Raw genomic sequence first — 13,177 nt, forward strand, 5'->3', positions numbered from 1 at the left:
TAGACACAGCTGAAGTTAACGTTTTTTCTTATTCTATACAGCAGCTAAGACAATATACAGCAAACTTTCTAGTCCTTTCAATTACATACATATTTCATATGCTTACTAAACAATATTCAGAAATTAATTAACATTAACTTTCACTTTCAGCGAGTAACCGCAGTTACATTTCATAATTTTCAGGATTTTACTTAACTCTTTTAATTCCTAATAATATGTCATCAGACATCACTTAATACGCTTAATACTTGCGTATTTAACATTAAAGTTGAAGATCACAGTTAGAAATGTGTATGTGCTATATGTATCTTTTTCTTTATTGGCATAGAAAACACTGACGCGGTTATGTATACACACAAATGTGAATAGTATTCAACACACTTCAGCTACTTGTCAATTATAAATGGATTATTATTTTAACATTTTATGATTACACTACTTTAATCAAGAGCGTCAAGGCACTTACGTTCACAGAAGTGACGTGTATTGCTTGAAAATTCTAGAGCTCGATAAGCATAGCAGACTATAGAGCTTTACTGTAGTTTAATAAATCCATCATACATTCAATATATGCAATTCAGTATAAGCTAGTCGAAAAAGTCTTTTCGTATTTTGATTGATTCTACATTTTACTAACAACAACTGATGAGTTGGAAGCAATCAATCGAACAAAAGGCCAGAACTGATCAACAGAAATAGCTTCGTCTTTCATTAGCACAACGAAAAGACTTTTTCGACTACTAAATATATAAATTACAGTTTGAAAATACGTAGACAACTTTTTCATTTGCACAAAGCAACAGAATAAGTGCTTTGTGACGGTAGTCGCCACAAGAACGTCATATGAAATAAAAAATACCAAAAAAAAAAATTAAAATATACACGCATGTCTGTGCTGCGCGCTTAATGACGTATGAAATATGAACATAAGTAAGTTTGTTTATGTACAAGTAAGTCAGCTGCATCCGGACTCTACTAAGCCACGTGGACCAGGTGACATTAAAAAGTGGCACACTGCAAATCGAACTTTCCAATTACACCATACTAACTCATTACTTAAATTACACGCGCATTTGCATTTTGCGTGCACTCTTACCTACCTACCTACTTACGAGCATGCGCATGCAAATAAAAGCGTGTGAGCAAAAAACGCGAGAAAAAATTCCACAAGCTAATTTGTGATGAAACACGACGGTGTCGGTAGACATCTTGTAATGCCGGCAAAGCCGACACTCAGACAAATAATTTTCAACTTTTCGACTGTCAATTCAAGTCGAGTGCATGTGTGTGTGTGTGTGCTTATAATCAGGCGCTTCTGTTTCCGTTGATAACGGTTAAAGCAAACTTTTATTGTATGTACCCAACACACACACACACACATATATGTGTGGGTATATATTTGTTCGGTGTAAATATTTGTGCACGAGTCGCTCTGAAATGCAATTTTTCCAGTGATAACCGTCAATTGAGCAATAAAACAAAGTGACAAAAGAGTGAAAAGTTTCTTTCATAAATCATTATTTTATGAGCACTTGCTTAGCACCTATTTGTGTACATATGTATGTAAATATGTTTGCAGGCATTGAATATCGTTGATTTATGGTGCAAATATGCTTTGTTGTTGTTGCGCATTGATTATTTTCTAATTGCCTAATAACCAGTTAAATTATTTATAATCACACGCTCCTTATGGTTATCAGTTGTACATGTTTATGACTTAATTATCACATTTTTACTATGCCTGCAACAATTTATTGCTGTGATATGTAGCACATAACATAGAGGAAAGAGTACAATCGTAATTAATATGCGATAAAATGTTTGCTGACGGTTTTGGTTTATGAGTCCGTTAACATTCTGGGGGTCAAACGCATTGCTACACATTTTTTTGGAAACGCAAATATTTTTTTCTGGCTTATTAGAACCTGATTTACAGCAATGCATACTTAGTTATATCTCAAGTATGAATTAAGCTAAAGTCGTTGAATTAGTCACATTTTGATAATGCAACGTGTATTAAAATTTTAAAATGAAATTAAAAAAATTAAAATTTTAAAAATTTAAAAATTTAATTAAAAAAGAAAATCGGTAGCACCCAGCATTTAAGGCCTTCCAAAAGAGCATTTTTTATTGCTCAAAAGGGCATAAAGAGATTTTATCTTAATTTTGATCGTTTAGTTTGCGTGGCAACTATGTGCTATAGTGATCCGATCTTAACAAGTTCATCGGAAATTATAGTTTTAACTTGGACAATAATTCATGCCAAATTTCGTGAAGATATCTCGTCAAATAAGAAAGTTTTTCATACAAGAACTTGTTTTTGATTGTTCAGTTTCTATGACAGCTATATGGTATAGTTTTCCAATATCGGCGGTTTCGACAAATGAGGAGCTGAATGGAGCGAAAATTACATGTGCAAATTTTCATATCGATATCTCAAAAAGTGCGCAAACATGAGCATGTATTAAAATTAATTTATACATATACTGCATATAAGTACTATACTACTGCTTTGTAGTATGTCTTGATGAATCAGAGGTCATTAACTAGTTCGATGTTATGAAAAATGTTTTTCGAGCCTGAATTTGTAAATTAAATCTTATATGTATTTATCAAATGTCAATTTTGTAAAAATTTTGCTAATTTTTATATAAAAAATAATAATTTTCAACCTTTTTTGTGACTTTTCCATATTAGAAATATTGATAAAACGTTTAAAATTATATTAAGTGTATCGAAGTAGCACAAATTTTATACAAATTTATTGAACTGTATTTATCATCTATTTCAGATTTTTTGAAAATCATATTCTAACTCTTGCTTGTTGATATGAGTTGCTAAAATCGCGTGAGCACTTTAAACGACGCACCGCTTCGTCAAGTAAAAAACACAACTACCTCGTTATAAAACCACCAAAACTAATATCATGGCGTTCATAAATTTACCATGCCGTAAGTATAAAAAAAATAAAAAAATTTAAGCTAGTATTAAATTTTTAAAAAATTAAATACAAGTATAAAATATGCAAATATTTTTCAAGTATTTACAAAATATCAAAAAGAAAAATTTTCAATAATTTTTGAAAAATATACAATTAAAAAAAAATCCAAATATTTAAAAAATACAAAAAAATATATTTTTCAATAATTTTTGAAAAAATATAAAATTACAATAAAAATTCCAAGTGTTTAAAAAAACAAAAAACAGATATTTTCAATAATTTTCGAAAAATAAACTAAAAAATTGATGATTTAATAAAAAAAAATATTTTCTAAAGACTTAAAGCATAAATACTAAAAACAAAATTAAATAAAAATCACGGTTTTTCCAATTTCCAAAAAAAAAAAATAAAAAATATGAGAAAAATTTAAAACTATTTTTTGGAAAGAAAATAAAAATATCTAATAATTTATCAATTAATATCAGATATTTTTCATATATTAAAGATATATATATTTTTCAATAATTTTCGAAAAAATTTAAAATTTAAAATTGCAAAAAATTCATTATAAGAAAAAACTATTTTCTAAAGACTTAAAGTATTAAAATATAAAGATCAAAAACAAATTTAAATTAAAATCAGAATTTTTCCAATTTCCAAAAAAAATTAAAAAATATAACAAAAATGTAAACCTATGTTTTGGAAAAATAATAAAAAATTTCAAATAATTTTGGAAATAAATAAATAAAAAAAATTTAATAATAAAAAATTTGACATCCTTACATTGTTTTAAATTACTTTATTAAAATTTATTTATTATTGCCAAATTATTTGATATATTTTTAATTTTTTCCAAAAAATATTTTTACATTTTTGCCATCTTTTTATTTTTATTTTTTATTTTTTGGAAATTGAAAAATCCTTAATTTTTATTTAATGAATATTTTCAAAAATTCCGATAAAGCTAAAAAAAAAAGTTTTTAAAACTCTATAATATAAACATATCAGAAAATTATGTAAAAAAATTAGAAATATAAATTAAAAATTTCAAATGTTTTCGAAAATAAACAAATTGTATTAAAACTATTAAAATAATAAACAAAAAATATTTTCTAAACATTTAAATAGTTTAAAAAATAATGTTTTCAAATTTTAAACAAACAATAATTACTTTGATATAGTTATGACGAAAAAATTATAACAAAATAATAAAAATAATTAAAAATTTCGAAAATAAATAAATATTATGTTCGAAAATTCAATATTCAAAAATTCAGGAAACATCAATATTTTCAAAGGTCTATAATATGTATGAGTAATATCAAAAAAATTATGACAAATTAAAAGCAACTTTTTTAGAAGAAGATTTCAAATATTTTCGAAATTTTAATTAATAAAATAATAAAATGAAAACTGTTTTCTAAGAAAATTTTCAAAATTGAAGCAAATTAAAAATTTCGATAATAAATAAATAAATTTTAATACCATAATTTAAAGAAAAATTTATGGATTTAATAAATTAATAATTTCAAAAGTTCAGAAAAAATCAATCGTTTTCAAAAGTCTACAATATACAGAAATAATATCAATAAAATGTAGGCAAACTACAAAAAAAACTTTTTTAGAAAACGATTTTAAATGTTTTCGAACCTTTGAATTATTAAAATATTATAAAAAAAAAACTATATTTTAAATAAATTTAAAAAATGAAATAAATAATAACTACTTTGAAAAATTTTCATATAATAATTTTAGGAAAAACAAGAAAAAACGTTAACTTCGGTTGCACGGAAGCTAAATACCCTTCACAGGTGCATTTCTGTTAGTAACTATGTGTTCAGTTTATATGGCAGCTATATGCTATAGTTAACCGATCTGAACAATTTCTTCGGAGATTACATTGTCGCCTTAGCAACTAACATACATATACCAAATTTCGTTAATATATCTTGTCAGATGTGAAAGTTGTCCATACAAGAACTTGATTCCGATCGTTCAGTTTGTATGGCAGCTATATGTTATAGTAATCCGATATCGGCCGTTCCGACAAATGAGCAGCTTCTTGAAGAGAAAATTACGTTTGCAAAATTTCAAAACGATATCTTAAAAACTGAGGGACTAGTTCGTATATATACAGACAGACAGACGGACATGGCTAAATCGACTCAGCTCGACATACTGATCAATTATATACATATATACTTTATAGGGTCTCCGACAATTCCTTCTGGGTGTTACAAACTTCGTGACAAACTTAATATACCCTGTTCAGGGTATAAATATAAAAAATTTTAAAATTTATTATTTTTGATTAGTAAAAAAATTTAAGGGATCACAAAATAGTAAAAATTAAAAAAATAATTGAAAACTTTTTTTTCCAAGAATTTTATTAAGTATTTAAAATAAAATTAAAATTTTTAAAATTAAAAATTTAAATATTTTTGAAAATATGTACGTAAATAAAATATAACAAAATAGTAAAGTTATTAAAAAATAAGAATTTTAAAAATTATTATTTTCAAACATTTTGAGAAAATTAAGTATTTTTAATTATATTTTGCATTGTTTATTGTTCAACGCAACAGTGGAATCGACGAAGAAATTGTTCAGATCGAGTTATTATAACATAAAGCTAATCTACAAAAGACTGATCAAAGTTGTTGTAAAGACTGTTTTTTATTTGTGTTTGTTCTTGTTTTTTCTTTCTGACACATACATACATGCATATGTAAGCAATTCAAACATTAAAAAAACAGTTGCCATCATAGAAACGGGTGTTACAGTTAATAAGTAAACCAAAAAAAAATTAATTCAGTTTTTTGAGAAATCTGCTTTGAAAGGATTTAAAAATACTTATGCTATAAATAAAATAAAGTAGTATGTTGATTTAGTTTTTTCAATAAACAATCGTGTCTAGTGAATTGAAAATATAATATGGTGACTAAAATATAATATTTGATAGTCACTTATTTTGTCAACCCAATGCTAATTGAAAAATATATTTGCTAAAATTTGCACATAAACCCAAAATTATATAATCTATTATTTATTTCGCTGCCTACTGATATGACGAATTGACTGCCATAGCGTTTGCACAGTTACCCAAACATGTGATGCTTTATTATTTATGCAAATAGAAAGTAATTGAAATACAATATTTGTTAATTAAAGACGCAGGCCGACGACGGACGAGCGTCACCAAAAAACGTTGTCACAAATATTGATCTTACCAATAAGCATATTTTCGCGAATTGTTTGCTGGTGGTGATGGTTAATGTTTTGGCAAGTGTCCGCGTAGTTGGAGTTCACGGCAACTAGCTGGGTTTTTGCTGGCAAACGCGCTATTTTTGGCAGCCACACGTTTCCTACTAAAATTACAAATGGAAATAAACAAATATACATATACATATGTATATGTTTATTCCAGGTATAAACCGCGTGACAATGCTAGCTACATTTTAAACGTAATTAAATGTCACGTAAATTCAATTAACACATGCAGAATGCACATAAATGGCGTACGCAATTTATTGGTTCACATGTTGTCTTGCAGATTTGCTAAATTCTGGGAAAACAAGCGTGTACCGTTAATTTTCATGGAGTTTTCATAGATTTTGTAAATATATACATGCGAACGGTTCGATTTAAAGTGAGCCAAAAATACGGAAAATCGGAAGAGTGGGTCGATTGTTTTCTATAAAATCGCGTTTGTGGGAAATGCTTTAAGAATCTTTCTGAGCAACTTTGCCTAAGCGACACTGGCTCTAAAACCGGTTTAAAGCCAGCAATTTTTAAGGCGAAGATTTTTAGGGATTTCTTCGTCAGTTTTCAAGATGTCCAATTGATTTTATGTTAATCACTTGTCGTAGTCCGTCAGATCGAACACCTATATCACATATCTCCCATACAACCGATTATTCAGATTCGCAGCAACTCGGATTGACGTATGAAACGACTTGGTGTATTTTACAAAATACAGCTTGTGCAAAAACTGAAGCCGCTCGACTTTCCCAATCGCTTCGCTTTATGGGTTCTTGAAATGTTCCAAGAGTATTCGACATTTTCGAGACAAATTTTGTTCAGCGATGAGGCTCATTTCAGGCGCAATTGGTATGTAAACAAGCAAAAATGCTGCATTTGAGACGAAGAGCAACATGAAGAGATTAAAGAGCTGCCATTTAATCCAGAAAACCCAACGATTTGGTGTAGTTTGTGGGCTGATGAAATCATTGCTCCATATTTCTTCAAAAATTCCCATGAGAATGTAGTCGTCAATGGTGACATGCCATCGCGGCATGATAAGCGACTATTTGATGCCTGAAATTGAAGATCGCGATCTCGGCGACATTTGGTTTTAACACGACGGCGTCACTACCCACACATTGCGTCAATCAATGGATTTATTGAGAAAACACTTCTGTGAGCAGATAATTTCAGGTTTCGGGCCGGTCGATTGACCACCAAGATCGTGTGATATCCCACCGTTATACTTATTCCTGTGGGGTTATGTAAAGTCTAAAATCTATGCGGACAATCCTGTTTCGATTCAGGCCTTGGAGCAAAACATAACGCGTGTCATTCGCCAGTTAAAAGTCGAAATTCTCGAACGAAATCGTCGAACGAATATTGGACTCAACGCATGATCCATCTGAGGCGCAGCCGCGACCAACATTTGAAAGAGATAATCTTTGAATGATAATAAACATTCTCCATTAAATTTGATATTTCTGCGTTTCTTTTTAAGATCGATCCGCTCTAATGTACATATGCAGTCTTATAGTGTAGCGCTGTTACTATTAAATGCTGCAAGTATTTATTTACACATGCACTCATATACATACATACATACCTTACTGAATTTTGTCACCAAAATACAACCAAAGCCAAATGCCTTGTAAAATAGTTTCTCTTGAGACTATTAGACATTTTCCAATCGATTGAAGCAAAATTTTTTTGAAAGGGAAATTAAAATGTTTTTATTACCGGCAATAATAAAACGTGCAAATAATTCATATGTCACAATAAGAGAATTTCAGGCTACATGCCGTCACGAACACCGCTATAGAACTGCATAAAGGTACATACATATGTACATGCAAACATTTGTATGTAGTGTCAAGCAACAGCAGGCATGAAGCTTACAGAAAATAAAAATTGAGAGATCTAATTTGTTGCTGTTTAGAATGTATACTACATACGCAACTTACGCATTAGTTTTTGGAGTTCAGGATTCTTATGTGACTTTTATTATCACAGCACAACATTACGGCATCTTATCACATAACTTTTACATCTCTGACCGAGATTCTAACCTTGACGACAGCTGGTGGTTTCAGTTTCACTGAAGAAATATGGCAGGATATTGATAGAACTGTTTGTATGAGTCACCATAGAGCCTTAACATTTAACATTCGTTCGAAAATGTATTCGGAACATTTAACTTAGACCGATATCTAACCGCAATATACGAGCTACAATTAAAATTAGAGAACTGAAAAGGTAGGAACAGCTGTGGCTACGACTTACTGAAGCATTAATAGAAAGCCTACATAATATGGCGGTCTGTCTGTATACGTCCTTCAGTTTTTTAGATACCAATTTGAAAATTTGCATACGCCCTTTTCTCAGCAAAAAGCCGCTCATTTGTCAAAAACCGGTCAAAAACGCCGATATTGGACCACTACAGCATATAACTGCCATACAAACTAACCCCTCAAAATCAAGAGAAAGATCTTTTTATACCATTTTCTGCTCAACGAAATGCACCTATGAAGGATATTGTATTGGTTAGTCGAAAAAGTCGTTTCGTATTTCGAATTAAATTTCAACTTATTTTTTTTTTTTTTTGTTTTTATTCATAATGAACTTTAATAAACCTAATATGCACCATTTTGGTCGACCACTTTTTGCCATTTTTCCGCTAGTGACATTATTCCATCAGTGTAAATCGAAATTTCGAAATTTCCAGAACGGAAGCGAGCGAACCATTTTTGTGCTGCACGAGCTGATAAAGCATCGTCTGCGTAAATTTCACAAATTTCATTAGTGGCTTCCGTGACATTTTTCCCTTTATTATACAAAAATTTCAAAATATACCTAATTCCTTCATTATTTTCACACATTTTTGAACAGCTATAACTTTTTTTCAACTTCATCGAATTTATTTTTTTTTTGTTAAACGAAGCTTAAAATCTCACCTTTCCAACACTATATGGCATGATACAATGTGATTGGTAGCAGTGGATATATACGACTCCACCGTCATCTTTTAACAAAATACGAAAAGACTTTTTCGACTACACAATAATAATTTGATCTTATTTAATTAGCAAATCTGCACACATTTAGATATTTTTGCTTTCTCGCAAAATTATGTACCAGTTACATATTGACAGTATCTCGATGATATGTACTACCCATTTGATGCATGAATAAGTTCAGACACGAACAACAAACACAAACAAACGAATAGAGAAATACTAAAAAAACCGCCTTGAAAAGCTTTTATGAAACCTCTAACGCTGCTTGATATTTACATTTTTCGCGAATTAAACGCAAATCCAGCAAAAGTTATTACAGCGAATTATGTATTAAAAATTCTACGACTTTGTTTGTATGTATGCTACGATTATGTACGATATGTATCTAAGTATGTTAGAATAAACATTTAATCATTTAGGCACACAAGTATTAAGGCTTCGTGTGCGCTCTATAAGAGCTATGCTATGTATGTAAATAGCTATGTATTTTTGTAAGTATGTACAGCGTCTGCCAATAGGGATGATATGATTTTGAAAGCTTGTGCCGGCCTTGTTTGTTTACAGATTTGAGTCGAGTGTTGTCAGTGTATTTTAGATATAACCGAAATTCCAGCCGAAACACTGCCCCAGGTCTTTGAAAATTGGCGTAAATTGTAAAAGTATATGTGAGCTAAGGAAAGACATGCTATGATAAGAAAAGGACTATCCCTTAATTTCAGTTATATACTTGTATATCTGACATTGTCCGTTTTCATTCATTTTCATAATGTGTCATAAAAATGTAAGAAGAATTCTACATTTTGTCGTAAACGGTTGTCCGGGTCTCGAGATATGGAATTTCACCAAAAAGTGGACGGTACTCTGTAGCAACTGGTTGAAAGAGTATAAAAAGAGAAGCCATTTTGAGCAAATTTAAGTGTTTTCTTTCATTCTAACACTACGTCGTTCTCCTTGGTAGACCCTGTATATATGTAGATAATGTATAATTTGTTACAGATTCGCTAATTATAAGACAAATTATGATGATTTTTTGCTAGAAATTTTTTTTCTAAGCTATTTTTCGCGCTTCACTGACTTAGAAATTAACCTAGTCTGACTTTGTTAGAAGCTGGCAAATCAATGCTATACTATTACAAATATGAATACTAAACAAATAAAATTGTTAACATCGGCTGCAACGAAGGTATAATACCCTTCATATGCGCATTTATTATATCCTTAAAAGGTATCAAACATGCTTAGTTTGGTTTTGATAGGTCATTTTGTACGGCAGCTATATGCTATAGTGGTCCGATCTAAACTACATGTTTGGACATTGCAAGATTATCTTGGACAATAATCCATACCAAATTTGGAAAAGATATATAGTCAAATAAAAAAGTTCTCTATACAAAAACTCCATTTTGAGCGGTCGGTTTATATGACAGATATATGGTATAGTGATCCCATCTAAACAATATGTTCGGAAATTGTAGCATAGCCTTGGACAATAATCTGTGTCAAATTTCGTACAGATATCTTTGCAAATAAAAATCCATTGAAGCATTTAATTTTGATAGGTCAGTTTGTATAGCAACTATAGTCTAAAGTCGTCTGATAACGGCGGTTCCAACAAATAAGCCGTAGTTTGAGCATAAAAAGACGTTTGCGCAAACTGGGATCGTCCATTTAATTGAGCTTTCACTGTATTTTTTATTTTTATGAATTTTTTTTGACTACACTATCTTCTAAGTTGGTTCAAACTGGACACAGTGTGCTAAATTTTACTAAAATCGGTTCAGTAGTTTAGCAGTCCATCGCGGACAAACAACGTGATATGTAATTGTTATATATAAAGATGTATGTATTTACTTTATAGAGTCTTCGGCGTTTCCTTCTGGGTATTAAGGTTAAGGGTATAAATATTTTCACATATAGGAAGAATATAGAATATTTTGTTGCTATGTATATGATATTCGCACATAATTCAAGTAAACTGAGAAAGCATACATATTGAGAATGAGAAATTAGATAGTGCATTTTGTATAGGTAAGACTTAAAAGATTTATATAGTCAGTAATCACAGGCAGTAATCACATCAAAAATGCTCTTATTTTAATGAACTCATTGTCATTATAAAATTTTATAACAAAACGCAAAATTTCCTAACGCAAAGCACAGTAGTACGTTTTATAATACAATAAACCTGCTACAAATAACAGTTAGCTGCTAGTGCCGTTATTTGAAGCTTAAAATTTGAATGAAAACTATTTGTCACAATAAACTAATTTCAGCAATAATAAAAAAGAAATAGTTCGCGTGACAGTCTCTGTAGCTAGAAAAAAATATAAAAATACATAGCAAAGGGCCTTTAAAACTTCCGTCCAACTTAACAAATGCGCATTGCATGTGTTTGTACCGTTATCAAATTTCCAAGTTAATTATGAAAATTTTGCAACGTGACAATTTTTAGTTCCAACGGCGTGTCAATGTCGAAGCGTTAGTGAGTTTAACTAATGACTTTTGTAGTTATTCTATAATGTTTATACGATTGGTAATGACAAATGACAGTGACTCTGTGCACTTTATGAACAAGAACTAGATATCTGTGCACTAGATAAACAAGTACTAGCTATCGATTTGATCGGTTGATGAAAAAGGGATATGACAAAATGTGTTCTTTCATCGTTTAAGAGCTCACATGTACTCTTAACAAACATAACCTCAATAATTACAAAACTTTTGACAGTTTTGAGTTTTCAAAACAAGTCAAAATTGTGTTTAACTTGATTTCATAAATATATCACCGCCATTTTTGGTACATACTCTAGATTTATACACTTTGATATCGAAATATGATTTAGTAACTAGGCTAAAATCTAATTCAGTACTTTATCTACCAAAAACTTTATGGATTGAAGGGGTTTAATTCTTCTTTCAAATCAAAAAATTCCGCTTTTTGATAAATATTAAAAAAAAAGCAGTATATGGGTAGTCGAAAAAGTCTTTTCGTATTTCTAATGGAACTTCAACATATTTTTTTATATTTATAATGAGCTTTAATGAACCAAATATGTATCATTGTGGTTGACCACTTTTAGCCATTTTTCTGCTAGAGACATAATGCCATCGGTGTAAAACCTTTCTGGTTTCTCGCCGAAAAACTGCGACAAGTAATTTTCACAGGCCTCTCTTGAAGCCAACTTTACTCCATTAAAAGTGTTCTACATTGACCAAAACAAATGGTAGTCCGATGGTGTGAGGTCAGGGCTATATGATTATCAAAACTTCCCAGCCAAGCTCTCACAGTTTTTGCCGAGTCATCAAAGATGTGTGTGGTCTAGTGTTGTCCTGTTGGAAGACGAAGCCCTTTCTGTTACTCAGTTCTGGTCGTTTTTTCGATTGCTTGCTCCACTCTCATCAGTTGTTGACAGTAAAATGTAGAGTCAATCATTCGACCAGGGTCCAGCAGGGCCCCACAAAACACTCAGCATAACCTTTCAAGGCGTCAATCTCGGCTTTGCGACCATTTGTTGAGCTTCAACACGCTTGGACCATGATCTTTTTCGCACATTATTGCCGTATTTGATCCACTTTTCGTCACCTGTTACCATACACTTCAGAAATGCTTCGATTTGATTTCGTTTCAGCAAAGAATAGCAGCCGTTAATTCGATCCATTAAATTTTTCTTAGACAATTCATGTGGTACCCAAACATTGAGCTCTTTTGGTAGCCAACCTTTTTTAAATGGTTCAAAACCGTTTGATGATGAATGTTAAGTTTCTTAGCGATATCATGGCTGCCTATGTGACGGTCCTGGTCAATATTTTCCATAATTTCATCGAATTTTTCAACGATAGGTCAACCAAAGCGAGATACCATTGTGGTGCTACACGAACTGGTACTGCTTCGTCTCCATAAACTTCACAAATTGGTGGCTTCCGTGGCATTCTTCCTTTTCTTATACAAAAATTTCAAAATATAGCGAATTTCTTC

The 13,177-nt window shown here is 30.7% G+C and overlaps 1 protein-coding gene across 1 annotated transcript in view; it reads left to right on the top strand.

The window, feature by feature from the left end:
* The window catches only part of LOC120772145 (sialin), a 38,774-nt gene that overhangs the window by 23,115 nt on the left and 2,482 nt on the right, over window positions 1-13,177 (top strand). Inside the window, exon 2 of the mRNA XM_040100578.1 lies at window positions 2,792-2,951. Within this exon, the coding sequence (XP_039956512.1) occupies window positions 2,927-2,951 (25 nt within the window). The 5' untranslated portion in view covers window positions 2,792-2,926. The remainder of the gene's footprint in view (window positions 1-2,791; window positions 2,952-13,177) is intronic.

The sequence above is a fragment of the Bactrocera tryoni genome, chromosome 3 (assembly GCF_016617805.1).
Source record: "Bactrocera tryoni isolate S06 chromosome 3, CSIRO_BtryS06_freeze2, whole genome shotgun sequence".
Taxonomy (NCBI): Eukaryota; Metazoa; Arthropoda; class Insecta; order Diptera; family Tephritidae; genus Bactrocera; species Bactrocera tryoni.